General features: G+C 41.3%; 3 protein-coding genes across 4 annotated transcripts; 1 reads left to right on the top strand and 2 right to left on the bottom strand.

Annotated features, from left to right (window-relative positions):
• Positions 1-125: 125 nt before the first annotated feature.
• On the bottom strand, positions 126-17,138 carry LOC147147598 (outer dense fiber protein 2-like). Of its 2 annotated transcripts, XM_086030741.1 has the most exons (16): positions 15,718-17,137; positions 15,210-15,308; positions 15,000-15,124; positions 12,839-12,962; positions 11,423-11,554; positions 9,447-9,524; positions 9,198-9,269; positions 8,020-8,136; positions 7,087-7,212; positions 6,408-6,517; positions 5,726-5,861; positions 5,544-5,654; positions 4,402-4,662; positions 2,858-2,958; positions 1,375-1,663; positions 126-351 (listed from the first exon to the last, which is right to left on the bottom strand). In XM_086030741.1, exons 1-16 carry the CDS (start codon positions 15,820-15,822, stop codon positions 205-207), a joined length of 2,133 nt encoding a protein of 710 aa, XP_085886867.1. In that variant the 5' UTR covers positions 15,823-17,137; the 3' UTR covers positions 126-204. The 2 variants fall into 2 exon arrangements, with proteins under 2 accessions (XP_085886867.1, XP_085886868.1); XM_086030742.1 differs by lacking the exons at positions 9,198-9,269; positions 9,447-9,524 and having other exon boundaries at positions 15,718-17,138.
• Positions 16,480-19,139, top strand: LOC147147599 (protein cereblon). The gene is made up of 2 exons (XM_086030745.1): positions 16,480-17,142; positions 18,124-19,139. The coding sequence occupies exons 1-2, from the start codon at positions 16,746-16,748 to the stop codon at positions 18,276-18,278; spliced, it is 552 nt and encodes a 183-aa protein (XP_085886871.1). The 5' UTR covers positions 16,480-16,745; the 3' UTR covers positions 18,279-19,139.
• On the bottom strand, positions 18,314-23,079 carry seta (SET nuclear proto-oncogene a). Its single transcript, XM_086030743.1, has 8 exons — positions 22,832-23,079; positions 21,861-21,918; positions 20,765-20,907; positions 20,574-20,677; positions 20,382-20,495; positions 19,455-19,625; positions 19,254-19,385; positions 18,314-19,177 (listed from the first exon to the last, which is right to left on the bottom strand). Exons 1-8 carry the CDS (start codon positions 22,902-22,904, stop codon positions 19,154-19,156), a joined length of 819 nt encoding a protein of 272 aa, XP_085886869.1. The 5' UTR covers positions 22,905-23,079; the 3' UTR covers positions 18,314-19,153.
• Between the last annotated feature and the right edge of the window lie 916 nt (positions 23,080-23,995).

Raw genomic sequence — 23,995 nt, forward strand, 5'->3', positions numbered from 1 at the left:
TTGAAATAACATTACAAACTCACCTCTGATTGGTCCTGTGATTTTCTTCAAATGAGCTCCTCCATCCAATCAGAAACAATGTGCATCAACTATAAATGTTAGGATGGAAATCATACCCACTGAAATTGCGTGGCACATGGACACGTTTATTTGCGATTCCAAGCAAAACAGAGAAGACAGGTAAGAGTTTGTGGGCTCTTTTCGTCAGCTGGGGACAAAAAGCTCGCCAAAGACGTTCCCGTAGGAGGTCTTGAGGAAGCGCACGTAGTTCTGCAGGCTGCGGTTGGTCTGGTCCGACTGATCCAGCCGCTCCTTCAGGTTCTTCAGCTGGTTCTGGAAGCGACGCTCCATCTGCAGAAAGGGAACATATCACAAGTGGATACCCTCCCAACCAGAACCTGACTTGAGTTCCGCCTCCAGGGTGCTCGATCTCCACAACAATCTTAACAACTAACTACCATGACAATTACCTCAAGAAATATCATGACAACTAGTTTAACTACCTCAACCACTACCTTAACCACCTTGGCAACAACATCAATAACTACCTTGATATCTAATCTTAATTACCTCAACAACCTAATGCAACTAGCTTAACAGCTATCTTACTAATGATCTCAACAAATTCCTGAATACCTCAACTATCTTGACAGCTACCTTAACTACTCAACAACTTGATAACTATCTTGACCACTATCTTAACTATATTGACGACTAACTAGATAACACAATCTTGACAACTACCCTACCTAAACAGCTGTTTTCACAACCAACTCAATTCCCTTTACAACTACCTTGGCAACTACGTTAACAAGTACTTCAATCATCTTGACAACTATTGTCACAACAACCTGAGGACTACCATGACGACTGCTTGGACGACTACCGTAATGAGTACCATGGTAGTATTTTAACTACCCTAACAACTACCTTGACCTCTATTTTAACAACTATCCTGGCAACGACCTAAATACCTCAACCATCTTAACTATCTTGACAGTTATTTTGACAACTATAAAGACAACTACCCAAACTTCCTTTAGAACTACCTTAACACTTCAACAACTATCTTAACTGCTATTTTGACAACTACCCTAAACACCATGACAACAATCCTAAACATTGAAAAACAACTTGGTAACTCCCTTAACTACCTCGACAACTATTTTAAAAAACATCTTGACAACTACCCAAACCAACTAAACAGCTATCATAACAACTAGCTTGACAAGTGACTTTTATAATTACCTTTACCTACCTTGACAACTACATGGACAATGACCTTGACAACCTCGCCAACTATTTTCACAACCATCACCGCAACGACCTGGATAACTCAGGCAGGAGGTCGCGAGACGCGAGGCGCACAGTCACCTCCTCCTTGCTGCGATGCAGCTGACTGAGCTGGGCCTCAGCCCGACTCAGCTGTTCCTGCAGGTCCAGGGCTTTGGACTGTGACCTGCGCTCCTTGTCCAGGACTCTCTCCACGCTTTGGCGGGCCTGCTGCTGGGCGTCGTCCAGGGTTTGCTGCAGCTGCTGGGACAGGACGGCGTTCTCGCGGCTTTTCTGTTCCAGCTGCTGGCCCACGCTTAGCACGCTCACCTCCTTCAGGGTGAGCGCCTCGCACATCTCCTTGTTCTCCACGCGCATGGACTCCAGCTTCCTTCAGGGACACACGCATACATGTTATTTTTTTTCATTTTTTATAAATATTTGTTTCCCACACTGTACGGTAGTTAGGAACAGACTAGCAATTTTTTTTTCCGGAACCTAATTGAAATTATTTTACAAAATTTGTGCTTATTCTGTCCTCCCGGTAACATAGCCATTTTGTTGAAATTTCTGCCAATCTTGACCAGCTATCATCTCTATTTAAAATGTACAGTAGTATTTTTTTGTTCTAATCCCTTTGACCACAACTAACAGTCATTTGACATTTTTCTTAATTTAAGAGCCTTACTATTTTTAATGTATATTTACTTTTAAAAAAAATCACAAACTTGCTAATGTAGCTATTGTATTTTTTGTTTTAAAAAAACGTTTTTACACAAACTATTACACAAAGTTATCATGTTTTATTTTCCTGAACAACAGCTACAGTATTTATTATATGTTTAATTAATATAATTAATTAACTAAAATTATTTTCAAATTTTTCAAAATCTAGTATGAACATAAATAGCTTTGAAAGTTTTTTTTATATTCGATATTTTTCAAGCCCTAACAACATTCTATTTAACATTTTTTTCTGAACCATGGCAACATATTTTATTTTGATTAAAAAACATACAATAACAGCTGTATTGTTTTTTATTTATTAAAAACAGACATTAACAGCTTTGGTTTTATGTTTTCACTATTTGACATTTTACCTAGCCCTAACAAGCAGAGCTACCATTTTTAATTTATGCAAGTTTTTCCCCAACAATAGCTAGCGTAGCAATTTACATTTTATTCCCAACCCAAGCCAATGTAGCTATTATGTTATATTTTTGAACAACTAGAAACGTCCAACAAACGTTAACATAAAAAGTTTTTAAAATATACAGTATTTATTTATTTCTAACATAGCTTTGTCTTTAAGTTTTTCAAATCCATTTTTTCTTTTCTTTCTTATCTAATGCTATCTCGCTAACATAGCTGTTGTTTATTATTTTTTTCAAGCAGAAAGAAAGCCGTCACTGACACACTAAGTGTCCTTATTGTAAGACGTGTGACCCAAGTAGTAAACAGTCACGTATCTGAAAGGAAACGATGGGAGGATCCAGAGAAGTAAATGTAGTAAGACAGAAGACACTTAAAGGACCTAAAAGGTATAAGATGGTGACAGGAAATGGCAGCAGAAAGTTGCTGTTACCTTTCCAGGTTATGTATCTTCTCTTTGAGGACGTTATTCTCCTCCTGCAGCAGCATGTTCCTACGCTGGTACACCTCCAGCTGAGAACCTTGTTGTTCCACCTGAAAAGCATCAAAGATTAATAACAAAATCTGTGTACGTCATCCAAAAATCTACATTAAAAAAAGTCAAGAACATCCAAAGATCTAGATTAGACATCCAAAGATCTAAAATGGCCAAAGTACTATAGGATCAAAAGTACTAACCAGACTAGGACTAGTACATCCAGATCTCTATGATAATTAGTGTACAACAGCCAAAGCGCTACAATATCCAATGTAAGACCGACAAAGTCCCCAAATCTGTAATTTAAAAAAAAGCAAAAAAAACAACAAAAAAAACAAGAACATTGAAAACTCTATCTTAAAAGGACAATGTGTAGAATTCAAGGCCCTCTAGTGGCCTACTTATAGAATACAAAGACCTAAGATGGAAGCGCGTGCATTTTGAAGCAGTGCCTCCGAGACCACACGTTGCAAGCCGCCCAACAGTTTCTTCAGCAGAGGTGCAAGAAAAATGTCATCACAAACGACTTCCCTCAAGTGATGAAGTAAGTGCATTGCATTGGTTACACATGCTGTAGTCATGATGCTTAGGAAGGAACTACGTTCGCTAAGTTTGTCTCCTTTCAAGTATCCGGATGCGGACACAAAAATGTCAGCGAAATATGGCAGCTTCCTGTAGGGGAGGCGCGCCCTGTGTAATATAATTAGAGAGTACTTCACCTAAAAATAATTACGTTGAAGTGATAGTGCATATTTTTTTTGCAAATTGTTTAAATGAATAGTGGGTTTTAAAAATGAATGATCGTTGAAAAATCTAAACATTCCACACATTGTCCCTTTAAAGAATACAAAGAAAGATCTAACCAATGATCTAGTCCACAGACCTACAGCTTCCAAAAAAATTACAATGTAAAAAATTCTAGGACTTCAAAAGTCTAGACACCCCAAGCATTAGTACATGCTAGCTAATCCAAATACCTAGGACGTCCAAAGGTATAGGGCTTCCAAAAAGTACAACATCCCAAGATCTAAGACATCAAAAATACCTCGTACATCCAGTGTCTTACATCCAAAGTCTTGACACAGAAACATCTGAGGCATCGAAAGCATGAACATGAAAATATCCAGGTCTCTAGCACAACCAAAGACCTTGGACATCAAAAGTTTTACATCCAAAGTCTAGGACATCCAAAAATCAAAACCATCCAAAGACCTGAACCATCAAAAGAAAGTCTAGAACACCCAATAATCTATCATCACAAAAAAACAACAACTGAGTTATCCAAAGAGCACGCTAGCACATCCTAAGAAAGATTTTTGACTCCAAAGAAAGGGCTACAACATACACAGAAACATCTAGGGCAACCGAAGAAAATCTAAACAGTTAAAAAGAACTCGAGGACACAAAGGAAAAAACAAAAACACCCAGAAAATACAAAGATTGAAGACACCCACATAAAGACTTAGACCATCCAGTGATGTAGAACATCCTTTCGTTACCTTGTGTCTGACATCAGCAAGGGCGCCGTTGTGCTCGAGGTTCCTCCTCTGGTGAGCCTCGGCTTGCTGCTGTGCCTCCGCCAGCTGCTGCTCGCTTCTGCGCAGGCGCTCGGGAAGCGTTTCCAGCTGGCGCAGGCGCAGCAGCTCCTTCTTCAGCTGCTCCTGCTCCCGTTCCTGTGCTGCCAAAGCCTCCCGAGCCTCCAGCTGGGCCTCGCTCACCTTCAGACGCTGCTCCTCACACTGCAGGTCCGCCTGCTGAGCCTGACCAATATCGTATCCAGTTTGGTTCATATGCTATGCTTTGGTCCGGTTAAGATGGTCTAGTCCAGTTTGGTCCATCTGGTGTGCTCTGGTCCAGTTTCTTGTCTACTTTGTCATAGGATAGTATAATGTACTGTGCCATGGTCAAATCAAGATTAAGACAGTCTACACAAGCCTTGGGAAGGATGGGATAGTATTGTCTCGTCCCGCAAAGTATAGTTTATTCTAGTCCTAGACCAACTTGAATACCATGGTCTAATCTAATTTAGTCTAATGTGGACTAGTTTGTCATCTCCAGTCCAATCTTGGATGGGTTAGGTTATCATAGGCTGGTTCTACTAGTCGTGGTTTAGACCAGACTACTCTAGTACAGTTTAGGATAGTCTAGTCCAGGGGTGGGCAATTCCAGCCCTCAAAGGCCAGTATCCTGCATGTTTTCTATGTCACCCTGGTGCAACCCACCTGATTCAAATGATCAGGATCGTTATCCAGCTTCTGCAGACCTTGCTGATTATATGATCATTTGAATCAGGTGTGTTGCAGCAGGGACAGATGGAAAACAGGCAGGATATTTCCTACCCTGGTCTAGTCCATTCTACATCAGAAGCACTAATACACCCATTATGTTACGTTAGCATGCTAACTTGTAATAATAATCCATCCATTATCTGTACCGCTTCTCCTCACAAGGGTCGCGGGGCGTGCTGGAGCCTATCCCAGCTGTCTTTGGGCAGTAGGCGGGGGACACCCTGAACTGGTTGTGTAATAATAATAACACATTTAATTTATAGCGCACTTTACATTTTTTTTGTGTGCACAGAACATGCTAGTATTCCTGCCCCTGCTTGTGAATCCTAGATCCACAGATCTATGTAGCATACCTTCCTCTTGTATTTGTCCAACACAAATTCCTGTTTTTTGTACGAGGCTCTGAGCTGTCGTGTTTCCTCTTGAGCGACTCGCAGCTTCTCCTCACTGGAGGTCACCTGAGCCTGAACCAAAACCCAACCCTTAATGGTCACCTGTGGGGGGGGCTGCTACGATTTGCTTTGATGTCCCATACCTGCAAGGACTGTTTATCTAGCGCCATGGCGGTGTTCTGGGCACTCAGACGGTGGAGCTGGTCTCGGAGCTCCTCCCTCTCGCCGCGACTTCGCTCGTCGGCCACATGATGCTGAGCATTCCATTCGCTCACCTGCCTGGGAGAAGGGAAAAGACTGTCTAGTCTAGCATAGTCTAGTATGGCAATAGTCTAGCCTCACATAGTCTAGCATGTCATTTTTACGGGGTAAAAGAATGTCTACTCCTATATAGGATAGCATGGATTCGTCTAGCATAATAGTGTAGCCCAGCATAGTCTAGTGTAGTAATAGTCAAGTCTAGCATTGTCTAGTTTTCATATTTTAATGTCTGACAGCACTGGAGAGTCTATCACAATCCGATATAGTCTAGCATCGTGTAGCCCACCATAGTCTATTCAACGCAAGCATAAAATAGGAATAGACTAGTCAAGCATAGTTTTGCAGATCAAACCATAACCTATTCCAGTTCGGTCTAGTCAAGCTTGGCGCAGTGCAGGCTATTATAGTAAAAATCGAAACTAGCACAATCTGTCCTGTCTAATTTACAGAAAAGGACAGTCTATTCTTGTTGAGTCTGACGTTGAACTGTAGCATCCAAGCACAGCACATCCTACTCTAGTAAATGGCCTGGCATGGTATGGCACTGCGTCTGCGTGTACTCACAATTTGAGGGCTGCGACGTTGTCTTCCAGCTGACTTCTGGCCGTGGCTTCCTTGGAGATGCGCAGACGCAACTCGCTACACGTGGACAACGCCTGAGCCAGCTGGGACTCCTTCAAAAACAATAGATTTTCCTGGGTGATTCTAATTACCTTCTCCGGCAGCCTCTAGTCTACCATAGCCTAGTCTAGTAATAGTCTAGTCTAGTAATACTGTTTCCTTGAATAGTCCAGTAATACTGTCACCTAGCACAGTCTAGTATAGTAAGAGTCTAGAATAGTACTAGTCTAGAATAGTCTCTAGACGCAGTCTAGCATAGTTGACCAGTATAGTCTAGTCTTTTAATAGTCTAGTACAGTAAGATAGTTCTCTAGCATGGTCTTGATTAGCAGAGGTGGGCATTCCGTCAGAGTGACGGACCAGTATGTCAGTCCAACCCGTTCAAAATGATAGTCGGACCGGCCTATAGGCGATTAATATTTGGTCCGGCCGGACAAAACAGCGGCTAAACGGACGACGGAAGGGTACCCCGGCTGGAGGCAGAAAGTGATAAACGGACCGGAAAATGTTAATAAAATTCCTAGCTCTGGAACAGCGTATGATACAGCGTGTCTGTACTGACATAGGCTAGGATAGTTTGTCCTAGTCGAGTGTTAGGGTAGGATTTGTGGGTTTTGTGTACCTTCTCCTGCAGTCTGGCTCCCATTTGTCTGGATGCTTCCTCGGCCCGCTCGGCATGCTGGGTAAGCAGCGCCAGGGCCGCCTCGTCATCGTTTTCCCGTTGTTGCTCGTAAGTCTGCTGCAGACGCTGATTTAGACAGGAGTGGGTTAGTATATGATAGACTAGTCTACTATAGTCTACTTTGTCATAGTCTAGGACAGGGTAGGATAGTCAAATTGGGAATAGTGTAGCTTTATTAAGGCACCCGAATATCAACTGACAGCTCACACATCCTGCATTCTCACTACGTCCTGTTTACCATCAGGGCGTAGGTATAGGTCTCTCTCTCTGAGAACAAAGAGGGGCACCTCTACCCTTCTCCTCACCTCAAGCCGCTCTTCAATGATTGATGGCTGCTACTGATTCTGATCTGAAATACGTTGCTGCCCACTTGTTTTGGTTGGCTTCTCTCTCCAAATGAAGTTCCAAAAGTTGAGTATGGTATACTTGTGTAGTCTAGCCTAGTCTAGTACAGTAAATGTCAAGGGTAGCATAGTCTAGTCCTGCATTGTCTAATCTATCATAATATGGTATTATTGCGGCGTATCATAGTAATAATTTAGTCTAGTATAGGCTAGTCTAGCAATTGTACATCATAATCTAATCTAGTAATACTCTCATGTACTTTGTGGTAAAATCTTAGCATATCATAGTTTTGTTTCAGCTATCATTTGAAAGCATAGCCCATTCTAGTCTAGTCTTGTCTATCCCAGATTTATATTAGAGCTAAAGCTATAGCCTACCATTGCCTGGTTTAATAAAACCCAGTCCGTCACAATTTAGTCTAGTTTAATGGTACAATGGATAGCATAGTCTTGGATGGCGTACAAGAGTCTCATCTCATCAACTCTTGTGTTACATAGTCTGGTACCGCACTTTAATTTGAAAGCGGACCTGCAGCTGAGCGGCCATTGCGACTTTTTCCGCTTGTACTCGACTGAGCTGAGACTCCAAATGGTCCCGAGTAGACGCCAGTATCCTGGACAGCTCCTCCGTGGTCTTGGCGTGGTCCTGACATGGAAGACAGAGAGATGAACATGTGGGCTTCAACACTTATTACTTGTTTATAACGTGTTTGTAACATGTGTAGTACAACTCTAGTGTAACATAGACCAGCTGTCCTCATCTAATCTACGACAGGAAAAAAATTGTCTAGTCGAGTTTAGACAAGCATGGAATAGTCAAGTCTTATATGGTTGATCTTCTACCACACTATTCCAGTCCTGTATGGTCTAGCAGAGCATTTGATAGTAATAGTCGAGTCCACGGGTGTCAAACTAAAGGCCCGGGAGTCAGATCTGGCCCGCTCCATGGCGTGGCCTGTGAAAACAAATCAAGCATGTCAGCTTCCATGTTGTTTGCTCAAATCTGGACCAAAATTTCAAATTGCCATATGTAAAAAAAACTAACATTGAAATATTACAAGCATTTTCTTGTCACGTTATTACAGTAACTTGAACAAAAGTTAAAAAGCTATTACTCTAGACTTCTGATTTGATTTCAAAAGTAGTTATCCAATTTGTTATGTAATGTTTATGTAATAATATGAGGAGGTGATTAAACATTGATATGGTTTCACAGTCATAACGGCCCTCCGAGGGAAACTAACTACAATGTGGCCCGCGACGAGAATGAGTGTGACAGCCCTGGTCTAGTCTATCATAGTCTAGCCTAGTATAATTATAGTAATTATAGTACTGGAATGTCTAATATATCAATAGTCTAGTCTAGCATAGTCTAGTAATGTGGTATTCTAAGATAGTAATAGTGTAGTCGAGCATATTAATAGGTTAGTCTAGTCTGACAATATTTCAGGCGATTGCGTCATCTAGTCCATAGTCTACTCTAGCAATAATCTTAGCAGTAATAGTTATATAGTAGTAATAACATAGTAATAGTCTAGTCTTGCATAGCTTAGTAATCGAGTATTCTACTCTAATAATTGTCTAGTCGAATATAGTCTACTATAGTAATACAGTAGTCCTGTCTAAAAAGGACTAGAGAAATCCTATACTGTAACATGTTTATATACTGTAGATGTTAGGAAAGGTGTTTTATAATTATTTCTAGACCTTCTCAAATATCAAAGACTCTGTGAGCTGGGAAGCTTCTTTCTCCTTGCTGCACAGTTTGGACACAAGTCTCTGGAGGACACAAAAACATCAAAGCAGCTATTCAATTAAAACGTTCCATACAACAAGATGATAGTCACAGTTGTGCTCATGGTGGTTGTGGTGGTGATGGTTAATTGACGGCTCAAATTGTGATTAGGGTCATGGTTGGGATTCTGTTATGGTTATAGTGATGGTTAAGATCCTCACTATATTCTCAGTCTCAACGTCGGCCAGCCTCCTCCTGAAGGCTTCGTTCTCCTCAGAGTGTCTCTCTGCTTCCCTCTGCTGAAAGGAGAAAGAACACCTACAGTAGTACTGGACTAGTACTAGTCCAGTCAAGCATAGTGTAGTCTAGTACAGTAACGGCTGAGTGAGCGACAGTCATAGTTTAGTATTGTATAGCAATAGGCTAGCATAGTCTGGTCGAGAATACTGTAACATAGTACGGTAATAGTCTAGCAGAGTCTAGTGTCATAATAGCCTTTTATTGTCTAGTCTAGCATAGTCTAGTCATGCCTGGAAATAGTATAGTATAGGTTAATATGGTAATCATCTTCTTTTGCCTTGTCCAGCATAGTAATAGTCTTGACACACAGTCTTGTTTGCAATAGGCTAGTCTACCATAGACTAGTCTGCTACAGGGTAGCATAGTATAGTCCAGGGGTGTCCAACTCCGGTCATCGAGGGCCCCTGTCCAGCAGCTTTTAAATGTCTCCCTCCTCGGGCACACCTGATTCAAATAATCAAATCATCAGCGAGCTCTGAGGAGCCTGATAACGATCCTGATCATTTGAATCAGGTGTGTTGGAGGAGGGAGACATCTAAAACAAGATGGATAGGGCCCCTCGAGGACCAGGTTGGACACCCCTGGTGTAGTCTAATAATAGTCTAGTCTACCATAATAGTAGTCTGGTTGAACATATTCTTGTAGTTAGATCATTTTGAAATGGGATACCCATCTTAAAAAAAAATAGCATAAACGGGCATGGTTGTGTTTTTTTTTTGTTTTGGCGTTAGTCTCATCTGCTACTCGCAGGGCAACGAGCAAGACCAACATGAACACACTACAGGACAGTCAGAGGTTTTTTGGGGGGTTCTTTTTAGCTGGGTAGTCTAACTAATGAGATAAAAATACTACCGTTGAAGAATAGAACAACAAGTGATTTCAGCAGAGAATATTTTTACCTGTGACAAAATGATCCGAGCAAATTCTAACATAGTCGCAGTTTGATAGGTTGGCTCTGTTTATTGCAGCCAGCCACAGTCGTGTTCGTCGTTGACTTGTTTTTTGGGCATGAAATCCTTGACTTATGATCACTTTCGGGAGTCTGTAGAATCCCTTTCCACCTTTACCCCGTGGATTTGCACAGCCAACAACAGCAGACGTAGTAGGCTAGGCATGGCCTTCTTGCTTCACTGAACAATAACAAATGAAGCGGTAGCGGAGCATGTCATCCAAAATGGACGCAGGCAGTGCATTCTGGGTGATCCCCGAGACCTCCAAACGGTGTATAGTCTAGTACGGGCTGAAATAGTCTTGGCTAGTAAAACCCTTGTCTAGCATTCGAGCATAGTCCAAAAATAGTCACATTCTAGTAAAGTAATAAATAGTCAAGCACAGTATAGTCTAATGTCATAATAGTTTGGTCTTTCAGAGCCCAATATAGTATAGGAATCATATAGTATAGCTTATTCCAGTAGTCAGTCTAGTCTATCTAGTGTAGTATATTAAACTATAGTAGTCGACGATGACATAGTCTAGTCTACTAATAGACCAGTCTAGCATAATCTAGTGCAGTATAGTAATAATCGTGTCTGCCACTCTACCATACTAAAAAGTATGGTCTTACATAGCCCAGTATAGTTTAGTAATAGTCTGGTCTAGTAATAGTAACGGTTTAGCATAGACTATTCTAGCATAGTCTAAACTAGCCGCCAGGGGGTGGGCAATTACGGTCGTCGAGGGCCGGTATCCTGCATGTTTTCTATGTCACCCTGCTGCAACTCACCTGATTCAAATGATCAGGATTGTTATTTATCTTCTGCAGACCTTGCTGATTATATGGTCATTTGAATCAGGTGTGTTGCAGCAGGGGGAGATGGAAAACAGGACACTGGCCCTCGAGGAGTGGAATTGCCCACTACCGGTCTCGACCGTTACGCCTTGAAAGCTCTGATTGTACCTGGTGATGATTCCAGTCTCTGAGGAGGTCCCTGAGGCTGTGGTTGGTGTTGTCAAAGATCTCCATCTTCTCCAGGAGAAGCTGCCGCTGCCGTGTGAGTGCGGACGTCTGGGGCTTGGACGGACGCTTGTCCTGCGGAGTACAGCTCCATCTTGTTAGTGTCCACCGCCATGACCGTATATAGACCTTTCCATGTTTGTCAACAGTAGGGGCCAAGATACTTCCGGGTGGCAGAAAGTAGGGCTGAACGATTAATTGCATTTGCAATATAATCGCGATCTGAGAAAAATTATGTAATCACGAAGGCTGTGGTTTAAATGGTCATTACTCCTTTTGATAGCAGGGGGGTGATTCACCGAATGCTAAGCTAACGCTGCCGCAGCTACAGCATGCTTGATCCATTATCTTACATTTCCTACCGGGTGGCGTGTGTGATGTTACTACATGGAGATCAGGTAAGCTTTAATTTTTCACACATATAGTATGTTTTATTTATTGAACCGTCTATATGATAAGTTGAGTGAGTGATTAACAAGTGCAGTCCACATTTATGTATCATGTTTCATGAAATGAAGTGATGTGTAGGGAGTGGTAGGGCCACTGGATTATTGTTTATTGTTCTATATAAGAAGTTGAGTAATTAAGAAGAGCAGTCCGCATTTACATCATGTCTCATGAAACAAAGTGATAGGTAGGATGTGGCAAAACTACAGATTTGTTTACATTATTGTTGTAATCTGCACTTGAGTTTGTGCCTTTACAATATAGTATCAGTATAGTATATACTTATGCTTACACGTGTGGCAGAATTATGTTGCCGTGGTAAACGCTTGCCAAACTGCACATCAAAATAGAGGTATTTAGTAACTAAATACCTCTAATTGTAGTAGATAAACTGTCTTTCATATGAATTAATGCTTCCTTTGTCTTTACCTCTGTATTCTATAATGCATTACAGATCTGATATTGTTTGTTGTAATAAAGATTAATTGTTGCAAAATATATTGGAAAGTACCTTGAAAAAAAAATCGCAACTCATATCACAATCGACTTATTTGGGGGAAAAAAATGCATTTAGATTATTTTCCATAATCGTTCAGCCCTAGGAGAAAGTCAGCAACTACTTACCCATTGAAATTTAAATTATAGCCGGTATTATATGTCGCTTCAAGGCAATTTACCTCACATAGGATCTTATTTACAACTGACAATTCACACAATCTAACTAGTGTGGTAGAGAAGAAGACTAACATCATCATTCAAGATGTTTATCCTGTATTCTCGCATTCTCTATCATTCTCCCTTGGTCAAATGCCATAGAAGGGTTTGTTTACTAGTGGTACAAACGGAGTTTTGCCACCTGGAAGTACATGTGACATCAAGGTGAAAGGGTCTACTGCTTGGACAACAAATTACTTTAGCCAGGCCATCCAGGGTTTCCTTGAAGGAGGTCAATTGGTTGGCCACCGCCACGCCATCCACCTCCGCCTCCACCAGGGCCCGCAGCAGGACCTCCGTCTCTGAGGGCGGGACCTGTCCTCTGACATTCATACAAAACTTGTTCAGAGCTAGGAGACTTCTAGTATAGACCCAGTGTAGTCTAACATAATATTTACACTATCATAGTAAAAGTCCAGCCTCATACAGTAGTAGTATAGTATAGTCTACGAGCCTATCATATTCAAGTAAAGTACTTATAAGGGAAGTCAACGCAAACATTTTTTTTCCAAGACTATGTTCTATGCAAGCCCACTAGTTGAAACAGGGAATTCTGATAAATATTGCGTTTGTGGAATAAGTGTTAATCCACTCGTTTTCAGCCATCGCTGGGGGCGGCCATTTTGTCTTCTGTCGACTGAAAATGACATCACAACTGCTCACAACGACCAATCACGGCTCAGATTCAGAAAACAGGTCAGCCGTGATTGGTTGTTGTGAGCAGTTGTGATGTAATTTTCAGTCGACAGAAGACAAAATGGCCGCCTCCAGTCATGGCTAAAAACGAGTGCATTTTGCTGCTTAACTCATATTCCACAAGCGTAAAATTAATCAGAATGCCGTGTTTCAATTAGTGGGCCTGCTGGGAACTTATTCTTGAAAAAAATATGTTTGGGTTGACTTCCGCTTTAAATAGCCTAGCATATTCAAGTCTAGTATAATGTATAATACGTAATGGCAGAGCTGGGCATTTTACTAAAAATTAAGCGTCCGCTCTTCGCCATCTGTCTGCAGTGTGGGCACCCTTCCATCGTCTGTCATTTTTTTCGAGGGGGAAAAAAATAGTACCCGCCTATAGGCCGGTGCGCCTCTGATTTTCAACGGACTTCCGTCAGCGATTCAGACTGCAAACTTCAATAGCACTGACTTTATTTATATTATACGTAAGTCCGTGCAAAGCAGCAGCAACGAGCTGCGTGCTGCAGATCCTCTCCTCCGTGGTGACGAATAAACGACCCCACTGACAAGTTGCGATTTCACCGAGGAGGCAAACAAGGAGTCGCTAAGCGTACTAATCGCTAAAGTGAAATGCAGAGTTGGAAAAGCCCCAAATTAAGTGCTTAGGTGTAAAGTAGACTTTTCAAAAATGTCTGGCTGGAACCGCATTAGAGCGGAGAGCCAGCAGCTATGAACAGAAAATGTGTATTACAATCAATACGTATATAGACAAAAATTAAGGCGACGGCTGCATTAGCAATTTAGCAGACGCTCCAACACCGGAACAGGCAAACGGCTGACATTAGGCATGAGGACGAGCTCCATGTCAAACGAATATTTAATATTTAGAATATCATCAATGTTATTGCACTATTTTGCCCCAGAGAGTTTTGAGATCTACGTAATAATAAGTCTCAGAATTATATCATTTTAGCTTTGCTAAGGGACAATGTTTTTTGTTAAATAGATTTCATTACATAAACGAAAACAGCAGACATGTTTACATGAAAAATGCAAAGTTTGAATGAACAGTTTTTTCTGACCCTTTTCAACAGGAAATATGTATCTTTAAATAGCCCAATCACAAATATTCTCATTATGATTTTTACACATCATTACTGTTAGGACCAAAAGATTAAATTAATACCATGATATGAATTTCAGGCCATAATCGCTAAGGCCTCAGTCTCTGTTTGAAGCAGTTAACTCTCTCGCAAAAAACATAGGAAAAATATTGACATATAAATGTTACATTTATGTACAAAAAACATGCACATTAGTACAAAATGTAAAACATTTTTGGGTTAAAAAATGTATTTTCATATACACAGTTACACATAAATGCATATTTATACTTGACGGCAAGTCGTAAGGTAGGTCTTGCCTTATTTGAACCATTTTTAAAAAGTTCAAAAGCCTACTGCCACCCTCACAAAATCTCTTTGGTGTCCTTGCATTATTAGAGTAATAGTTGTTCATGTTTTTAATGGTATATTGGCATTTTGTGTCATGTTTGTAAATGTTACTGTAGTGTGCACTGTGACTATTGCACTGAAGCTCGAGTTCAAGAAAATCGCAAATCGAATCGAAATCGCAATATAATTTTTTCCTAAAAAATCGTTCAGCACTAATTGAGTGTTACTTGTTTGAACGCTGGCTGTTTTCTTGCTCTTTGAGCAGCAGACTGAGGTTCTTCCTCAGCGTCATGGTGTCATCGTCCTGCTCGTCACTTTCCCGCTGGACGTTCTCTGACTGTACTCGGCTTCTCTGAACCCAGAACATATAAAAACACAAGACAAATAAGACATACATCATTAAATAAGCCGATGTTCAAACAACGTGAAAGAGAGACCTGATCTCGTCTACAAGACGAGATTCCGGGAGGAATCCAAGGCGCTCGACCGGTAGATCTCCCACGATCCCCTCTCGCCTGAGTATCTCTAATCCTCTCCTGCACAACAACAAATACAACCATAGTTCAGGACAGTAACTGTCGATTCTAGGATAGTCTAGTACAGTAACCTTCAAGTCTAATACAGTAATAGTTGATTCCGCCATAATCTACCACAGTACTAATCTAGTGTAATACAGTAACAGTCAAGTCTAACAGAGACTAAATGTAGTAAGAGTCAACCAGTCTAATCTAGCATTCTAGCATCGTCTAATCTACGAATAACATGTTCGCCTGCATATTTAGTCTAGTTTTGCCTAGACTACAAGACTAATCCACCAGAGTTGACAACATGACTAACTACATGGTCTCTGTGCATAAACTGTACATCTACATCATTGTAACTTCTTTGCGTAGTAAGGAAAAAGACATGTATAATAAAATGAGATGTATTTGTATTTCTGTTCACCTGTGGGGTCCTGCTGGGGCTCCTTCTCATGTGAACATGCACGGGTGTGCTCTCCACTACGTGGACGTGAACGGGAACCGGAGGAGGAGAATGTCTCGTTCTCATTCTTCCCCGATGTCAAACCCAACCTCATTACGCGTATTAGCAAAAGAAACAACCTCCCAGATTATTTTCTGAATAAAAAAAGCATCATTATCCGACTAGTTAAGTCTTTTTTTCAAACGTAAAAGTGACACAACTACGAGCAAACTCTTCCATCAAGCAAACCAGTGTTTGGAGCGACAAACCAACGCCTCCTGATTGGTCGTGCGCAAAACATATGTGCACTTTGATTGGTTGATTTCAAGAATCAGGCTTGTGATTGGTGGAGGTGCGTTTTTGATCGCTGTTGCCCGTAGTTACTCTACATTCAGCGACGGCTAACGTTTAAAACACATCCAGTTGAAAATTTAAAATAAAAAAAAATGGGATGAATTGTAGTTATTTACATATCAATTCATTATTGTGGTTTAAATAAGCGCGCGTGATTAACACCGGAAGTGGCACTAGCGTCAAATCATAACGTCATGTTCAGTTGCTCAGTACGCAGTGTTTTTGGTGTTACTTTTTACTCGAGACCCGCGGCATGCTTCTATTTTGTTTATGGTTATTTATAGTTTCGATTGTTATGTTTTCCTATTATGTTGAGTGCAATAATTGTTAACGTTGATATTAAATAAAGATTTTTTGGGGGGGAAGACGGAAATGTTGTCTTTCCGGGTATGATCTAGCATAAAAGCATCGTAAAAATAATCGCTCAAAGTCCACAATATGGTATCGTTTATCGGTAGAGATGATTTGTAAATGTGTACATACATAACGTGTGCCGTCCAAACACACAATTTTAAATAGATTAAAAACGTTTTTGGGGTGGTTAATTGCTTCGGAAATGTGGTTGTCAATGCTAAAAACAATAAGTGCTAGGGGCTGAGCGACGGGTGTATCCATACGCGTGTGACTGCGTCGCACTGAGGCCTCCGCATTTCGAGATGAAACAAAAAACGGAAATAATTTCGTGTGTGTTTCTACTTGTGGCCGCCGTGTACCGGCCCGCCGCCGCGTGTGCCGCCGTCACCGAGGCGGGGAAGACGACCAGCGCCGACACGTTAATTCTGTGTCGCGCATGCGGCCACGAGCTGGCCTACTGCTCGGACACTATCACCACCGTGCACAGCCGCATGGCGTTGTCAGGCCGCAACCACACATTGCCTGGGGGCCGTCGAGTGCACGTCCAAATGTTCGAGAACCCGCACGGCCTCCAGTTTGAAGTGGTCACCTTCCGCAGGGCGGACGTGGACAAGCGGTGGCCGGCAGAGAGGCACTTCTCCTGGTTCCCGGGGTTGTCGTGGACTGTGGCCTCATGCCCGCAGTGTAAGGCGCACTTAGGTGGGTCGGGGCCATTTCTACGTCCGCTGCTCGTTTTGGGAAGGAAATAGAAACGAACAAACTGTTTCATTAAAACACATTAAAAAAAAAAAAGGGGGGGGGGGGGGGAAATAGTCATTTTAATGCTTAAAAAGTTATTGTACTTTTTTTTTCCTCAAAGCTTTTTTTAGTTCACGTTTCGCAAAATTAAAAAATCATTTGGTCTCCAAGAATAACCTAAAGAATGTTAAATAAAAATTTTAAAAAAACTTTACTACTGTACACTATCAACTGAATATTTAAATATTAAATTTTGAATGAAAATTTTCAATATATAATGATTATAAATGCTTTTGAAATCTTTTTTCTTTTAAAATATTTTGAAATGTTATGAAAAGGCGATTTTAAAGGAAAATATATTTGCATATTAAAAAACGGTCCCATTAACATGTAAAGTTTTAGTTTAAAATCAAAGCAATGTTTTCAGGAAAACATCCCAAATTCCATCATAAACCATTGTTAAAAAAAACAATTTCACATAATTTTGTAATAAAAAATACCTATTCTCCCTTTTTAAATTTTTCTATATTTTGGGTTTCAATGAAACTGTCAAAACAGTGAGGAAGTTGCTGCGCACCAAACAGCGTTTCTTCCTGCAGAGTTCCTGAACTCATTTTTGTCGCGGGCCACATCGTTTTTGTGTCCCTTGAGGGCCGTGACCCCATATAATTGTATGATCACCTTATCACATATACACAACAAATTGATGGCTAACTAGTTTTGATACAAGAAGCCAGTAGTTTGTAGAACTATTGTTCTAATGTATTTTAAAGGAGGGCTTGGTAACAAATGCTAGCAATAGCTCATGTTTTGTTAACAGTGAAGACTATTTCAAAGTCAACACATGATTTGCCTTCGCCGGCCACATAAAATGTCGCGGGCCGGATTTGGGGCCAGGCCTTGAGTTTGACACCTGTGTCCTAAGCAGTTTTGTCGTTCAAGGTTGGGCCTTCCAGCCGAGCTCATGGCCTGCCACCATCACGCCGTCTGCGTTCGAGTCTTCGGATGGGACCTTCCTGGCTCTCATTGTAGAGCGCCTGCTGAGAGAAGACTTTGCCTCCAGCCTGCTCATCACCCCCAAATCCTTCGGTAGCTGACCTACTGTGTTTGAACACTCCCACACACGTGTATATACACATGAACATTTTATTATTGAATCAAAAAGTAAGTTTACACCTCAAACAGTTTCTTTCCCTACCGCCTAGCGGAAAAAGGAAGGTGAAGCCGGGATGTTTTTTTTTTTTCCAATATCCATGAAGTGAGCATTGGGGGGGCCAAAATTTACAAGCTTTTTTTTCCCATTTTGTTCTTTATTAAAAATGTCATTTCAAATTCCATGGATATCTGTAAAACAATACAATGAAAACAAACAAAAAAAAAAGTCCCATAGAAATGGTGTCAAAATAACCACTCTCTTGCCCCCCCGCCTCAGTCCACTTACCCCCCTCCCACCCCATACTAGTAGCCAACATGCCTCCCCTCCCTCTTAACATGAAAGGAATGAGCTGTTGGGGGGAAAAAAAAATCTTCCAAAAATAAAGATAATGATGAGGTCTGCTAGTGCTAAGGTGACTACACCATGGCTTCTCACCACACCTGGAAACAGGAGCACATCTGTGGGAAGTGTCTTCAAATTCTACGAGATTCTATTTTTTTTTGTTTTATTATTTATTATTATGCAATATCTTCAACAAGAGAGCAAGAAGGAGAGATGAACCCCGGGGGTTGTGTACGTACGGATACTCACAATTGGGGGATAAAAAGTGCCGCCGGCTTTTTCTTAGAGAGAACGGAACCCGCGGGTGAAGAAGGAGAAGGAGGAGGCTTCCGAATGTCAAAAATGAAGCGCACGCATGGACTTAAAACAACGACAAAACCAAAAAATGAACAGCAAAAATAAACCTTTGCTCCCGAACATGACTTGATAAAGCAAATGGGGACTAGAAAGGCGAGGAGGGCGCGGCCGGGCTTCTCAGTCGTCTTCACCCTCGTCGTCCTGCGTGGGACAATCAACAAATTAGTCATCGCAAGCGACACAAGCGGCAAGATCAAACGACTCGCTCGCTACCTACCTCTCCGTCTTCCCCGTCGTCATCGTCGTCGTCTTCTCCGTCCTCGTCACCCTCCTCGTCGATGTCCTCCAGGCCTTCCTCGTCCTCTTCGTCCTCCTCGCCTTCGCCTTCCTCGTCATCCATGTCAGGGACCTGACGACGATAACGCTTTAATACTCACTTCTGAGTTCCCCCCCCTCTTTTGGGTGGGGTGTCACATACCAGGTAGTACTGCAGCGGGTTGGGCCAGATGTCGTCCTTGATGACCTCGCCCAGCTCGTCGGCGCCGGCATCGGCGTGGTCGGTGAACCAGGTGAAGAAGCTCTCGGGCTCTTCGTGTTGCCTCTTGCGGCCCGCTTTGTTCTGCGTCTGGCTGGAGCGCTTGGTCAGGTCCTTACCAGAAACACACGCACACAAAAATGTCATTTAAACATGCGACAGGTTCCAGAAAACTTGAGCCAATATTTGCTTACAAATTATATTGATTAATTGGCCGATATTAGCTCATGTAAAACTGACAGTCTTTTTTTTTTAAAACTCATTACAACATGGGACAAAGATAATGACTTAACTCATTCACTGTCAAACGTTTTCAGACCCTCTTTTACCCTAATGTTTGGAAAAATTTGAAAAAAATATAAATACATTTCTGGGATTGAATGGCTGGATTGTGAAAAGACAAATATGTCCTTGGCAGTGAATGAGTTAAACATACCAACCCCCCCCCCCCAAAAATAATTTTCTTTATTGTACAATTAAAACCATCAAAAGATTCAAACATTTTGCCTGTAAGTAAAATTTTACTTATTGTTAACATTATGGGACTCAAAAACAAGTTATTTTATTTAGTAGTGATGTTTACAATGACAAAATTATGAACAAAGACCCTTCCTTCTGACGCACATGATTCACCGATCACGTATTTCACGTATCACATTGCGGCAGATTAGCATGAACTACTGCCAAGGAGGACTTCATGTCAATTTTTTTGTCTTAAGTAGCGACCGCCTCCTTTAAAAATAGGGCCAGTATTGTCCCAATACCTGGCACATCCCTATTATTCAGAATACATTTTTTTAATTAATCCATTTATCTGCCAAATATTGAAATCAACAAACAAATATTGTGTGTCCACATTTTGGGCCTTACCTTTCCTGATTTCCATTTGATTTCCGTCGACTTTGAAGACGGGTCGCCGCTCTCGTTCAGGTGGAATTCTTTGGAAAGGACTTTGTTTTCGAAGTATGGGTTCTCGTCGAAATACTGCAAGAAAAGCGTGCGCCGTGTTAAGGGTGCCTCCATTTTGTGGCAAGAGTGAGAACGACTTCAGGGTGTACTTACAAAATCTATTCTGTAACCTGACTTTATGTCTTCAAACTCTGTAACCTCCACTCGGCTCAGGTAGTGAAGCGCCTCCTCATCCTCCTCCCCCAGTAGGGCAGATACTGTATGAGACACAATTTCAAATGGAGTGAATAAAGGCCACTGAGACAGGAGGCCGTCCGTCGGGTCATGCAGCTCAAGGTCCCGACCTTGTGGATGGTTGACAAATGTGGTGACCCAAAAGTTGGGGATTTTGGCGATCAGTTCCGATCTCTTCTGAAAGAACGGCTGGCGGAGTTTGTTGTACTTCTGTTCTACTTTCAGGATCTCCTCACTGGCCTGCTCGTTCAACCTGCTCAAAACAAATAAAAATTCCATGTTATCAGAACAAAATTCAAAATCCTAGTTTTTAATGATTCAAAACCAAAATTCCAAAATGATTCAAAATCCTATTTTTTAATGATTTGAATAACATACATAGGTCTTGTCAATATCACATTTACTGGGATTTGGTTCTTAGTTTTAATTACTTTTTAAAAAATGGCATATTTCATTGATGAATTCCGAGTCAAAATGTAAGCTTTCGTAACATGTCAACAGACAGTTTCGTGATTTGACTATCCTGAGCTTCAATGTGCGTCAATTTCTTTTTCTAAACCTAAAACTGAGTTTTACTGGACTCTCATTGATGGACAGTCATTTTTAAAACATGACCCCTATTAGAAAAATGGCGTTTTTAATCATGATCACTGACGAATATCTTATGGTCCACTTTGGTTGTACTTGCCATAAAATAAATTCTGAGCTTTGTCATGGTTCTGCTATTTGAAAGGTACTTCTAACTCTGTTTAGTTACGGAAAGTAAAAAATTTGCTTTGCTAAACTTAACAGTGAGAACTCATTTTCCAATATTAAATTGGTTATCAATCTGCCGTTTTTGCTTAAATCTCATCTATGTAACTAAGTACACTTTTTAGAAGTTCATTATCAGTGATAAGAATTCAAACATGCTTGACCTCTTGTACATTACTTATTTTAAATCAAATATATCAGTCCCACACTCAGATTTAAGATAAAGTATACTTTTTAGTAATTTTTAAATTGTAAGTAGATTCCCATTTGCTCAAATTCCTGCATATTAATTTTCTTTTTACTTTCAGGACACATTAAGGGAACTATTTTATTTTTTTAAATATAAAAGGCCATTTAATGACCATTCTACGCTGAAATTAAAGTGTAACTAACAAACCTCTCACGTGCTCATTCATGCTGCTTGTGAACAGAAAATGAGGGAGAAACAATTACCTGTCGATTTCATTTTGAACTTCATCAATGTGTTCAATAGCTTCTTGCTGCTCTTTCTCTGTGGAGGGGAAACAAAACCACGTTAGGCAAAAAATGCAGTATTTTGCTTTTTTGGGGAGCTAGTTTGTACATTTGGGGTAGCTAAAGCACGCTGTAATTCTTTGGAAAACACATTTCAAGTCCATTAACGTAGAGATGGTGGTGAAGAGAAACACGCAAAGTTGCGTTCACGGCCAATCGCGGGATTTTGTGGCTCGATGTTTCCTGCCGGTTGCTGGCCGCCTCCGAGGCCGCGTGGTTTAAATGTGGGACACACGACTCGACTGTTCGAGTGCAACGCAGCCGTGCGAGCTAGCTAGCTAGCGAGCTAGCTAGCTAGCGAGCTAGAAGAACCCCCAGAAAGATTTATTAAGACCACATTTTATCCCGCACGCTCAATTTCCTAATGGAGAAAACATGTGATTTACGTATTTTTTCAAATCGCTTTTAAACGCAACCGAAAACGTCGTCGGAATAGCGTTAGGTAACCGCTACAACAACAACACGCTAGCACACGCGCTAGCGAGCAAAACGCCAATAAATGAAAGGGACTGCTTTCATTTGGCCACTCGTGGAACGTCACAATGGTCTTAAAATTTGCGATGAACATGAAAGGAAACGCGCGCAAGGCCAATTCGTGAGGCTCAAACGCCAGCTAACGAAGCTAAATGGAGGAGGAGGAAGAGGAGCGGGGGAAAGCTAACATGGCTTCCCCCGTGCCCGACAACAGCACGCTAAGCTAACAAAACGAGCCACAGTGTGAACGAGCGGACACAAAAAGGTCGAATTTGAACAAAAGTGCAAGGCAATGCCAATATAAGACGAGGCGTGTGAATAAAAGCGCAGCGAGGCCACGCGTGGAAAATGCGTTGCGGGGAAGAAAGTGAGGGGGGAAAATGGCGGTGAAACAAGGAGGCCGCCATGGCGCTTACCGGAGGTCTCGTCCGCTCCGTCGTGGTTCGAGTTGAGCTCCTTTTTACTCACTTTTGCCGCCGAGGCCGACATGTTTGGTCGCGAGGGGAGCAAATAAGAAGAAGCCGGGTCGGGGTCGCGGGGGGTTTTGTTCTCGAGAGAGAGCGAGAGCGCGGCTCAATGGGCGTAAAGTTGAGGCGAGATGAGGGGAAAAAAGCCACCAACGTGCTGCTGGCGTGCGCGCACACACAATGTGAGTGAGCGAGTCCGCACAAAGTAAGATAGGAGGCGCTGGTGGGCGGATCGATACAAAACGTCGATCGCAACGTTGCGCTTGATATGGACGAATGCCAGCGTGATTATCCATACATTTGCGTTGAAAAAGAATTGCAATCAGTTAAAAATGAAAGTTGTACTATTTTTGTGTTTGATTTGCCATTTTTATTTAATGTACTGCCCTCTGCTTCAGCTGTGTTTTCTTTAAATTCTCTCAAAGATAAGTTGGGTATGACGTGATTATAAAGTGTGTATTTTCTTTGTGTATCCATATCAGGTTTATAATAGTTGAGGATTTTTCATCATCGTTAGTTTTATTTTATTTTTTTTACTTTCAACATATTTTACATTCAGCTACTTTTGATTTGTTTATAAAGTGTGTTTCTTAGTTTTTATCTTTTTTTTTATTTTTCAAAAATGCCTCAACTTCATTTACCCTTTACTACTTTTAGGACTGAATACATGCATTATTTGTCAAGTGAAAAATTTGAAATATTTTTGCACAACATACGCTATTGAGTAACAACGGAAAGTATAATTCCCAAACGACTATTTGACCTCCCTTCTTCTGCGCGGATGTACAGCAATACCAAAATAAATACATTAAAAATGAACCCCAAAAGCTTATCTATGACATTAATTGACAAAGATGAAAATGAAGGATGGCGTGCAGCTGGCTGTGATGTTTGTGCACTTCCTTTTTTTCATCCTTGTTACAATTGGATTCCATAGGCTTGAGGGAAAAAAAACAACTGTATACTGTACTGTATCCAATATAGCATGTTGGTCTGTCTGTGATTTACACCACAACACTGTTTACTGTTTTCTGTCCATTAAATCCAGAGTCCGTTGGTCCCAGGTCCATTAAATCAAGTTTCCGCTGTATTTATATCCCGTTTTTTAATAAT

This window comes from Filicampus tigris, chromosome 5 (assembly GCF_054856515.1).
Source record: "Filicampus tigris isolate MCC_2025a chromosome 5, RoL_Ftig_1.0, whole genome shotgun sequence".
NCBI lineage: Eukaryota > Metazoa > Chordata > Actinopteri > Syngnathiformes > Syngnathidae > Filicampus > Filicampus tigris.

What these genes read in the sequence shown, in the direction of transcription:
- LOC147147599 (XM_086030745.1), top strand. Translation starts at nt 16,746, where the DNA reads ATGAAACAAAAAACGGAAATAATTTCGTGTGTGTTTCTACTTGTGGCC. An exon ending in GCAGTGTAAGGCGCACTTAG is followed by an intron (nt 17,143 to 18,123) that starts GTGGGTCGGGGC and finishes TTGTCGTTCAAG; the next exon opens with GTTGGGCCTTCCAGCCGAGC.
- LOC147147598 (XM_086030741.1), bottom strand. Translation starts at nt 15,822, where the DNA reads ATGAGAACGAGACATTCTCCTCCTCCGGTTCCCGTTCACGTCCACGTA. An exon ending in TGGACAAATACAAGAGGAAG is followed by an intron (nt 4,663 to 5,543) that starts GTATGCTACATA and finishes GATATTGGTCAG; the next exon opens with GCTCAGCAGGCGGACCTGCA. An exon ending in TGCATCGCAGCAAGGAGGAG is followed by an intron (nt 352 to 1,374) that starts GTGACTGTGCGC and finishes CCCTTTCTGCAG; the next exon opens with ATGGAGCGTCGCTTCCAGAA.
- seta (XM_086030743.1), bottom strand. Translation starts at nt 22,904, where the DNA reads ATGTCGGCCTCGGCGGCAAAAGTGAGTAAAAAGGAGCTCAACTCGAAC. An exon ending in TCAAATGGAAATCAGGAAAG is followed by an intron (nt 19,626 to 20,381) that starts GTAAGGCCCAAA and finishes GTTTCTGGTAAG; the next exon opens with GACCTGACCAAGCGCTCCAG. An exon ending in ACGACGGGGAAGACGGAGAG is followed by an intron (nt 19,178 to 19,253) that starts GTAGGTAGCGAG and finishes TGTCCCACGCAG; the next exon opens with GACGACGAGGGTGAAGACGA.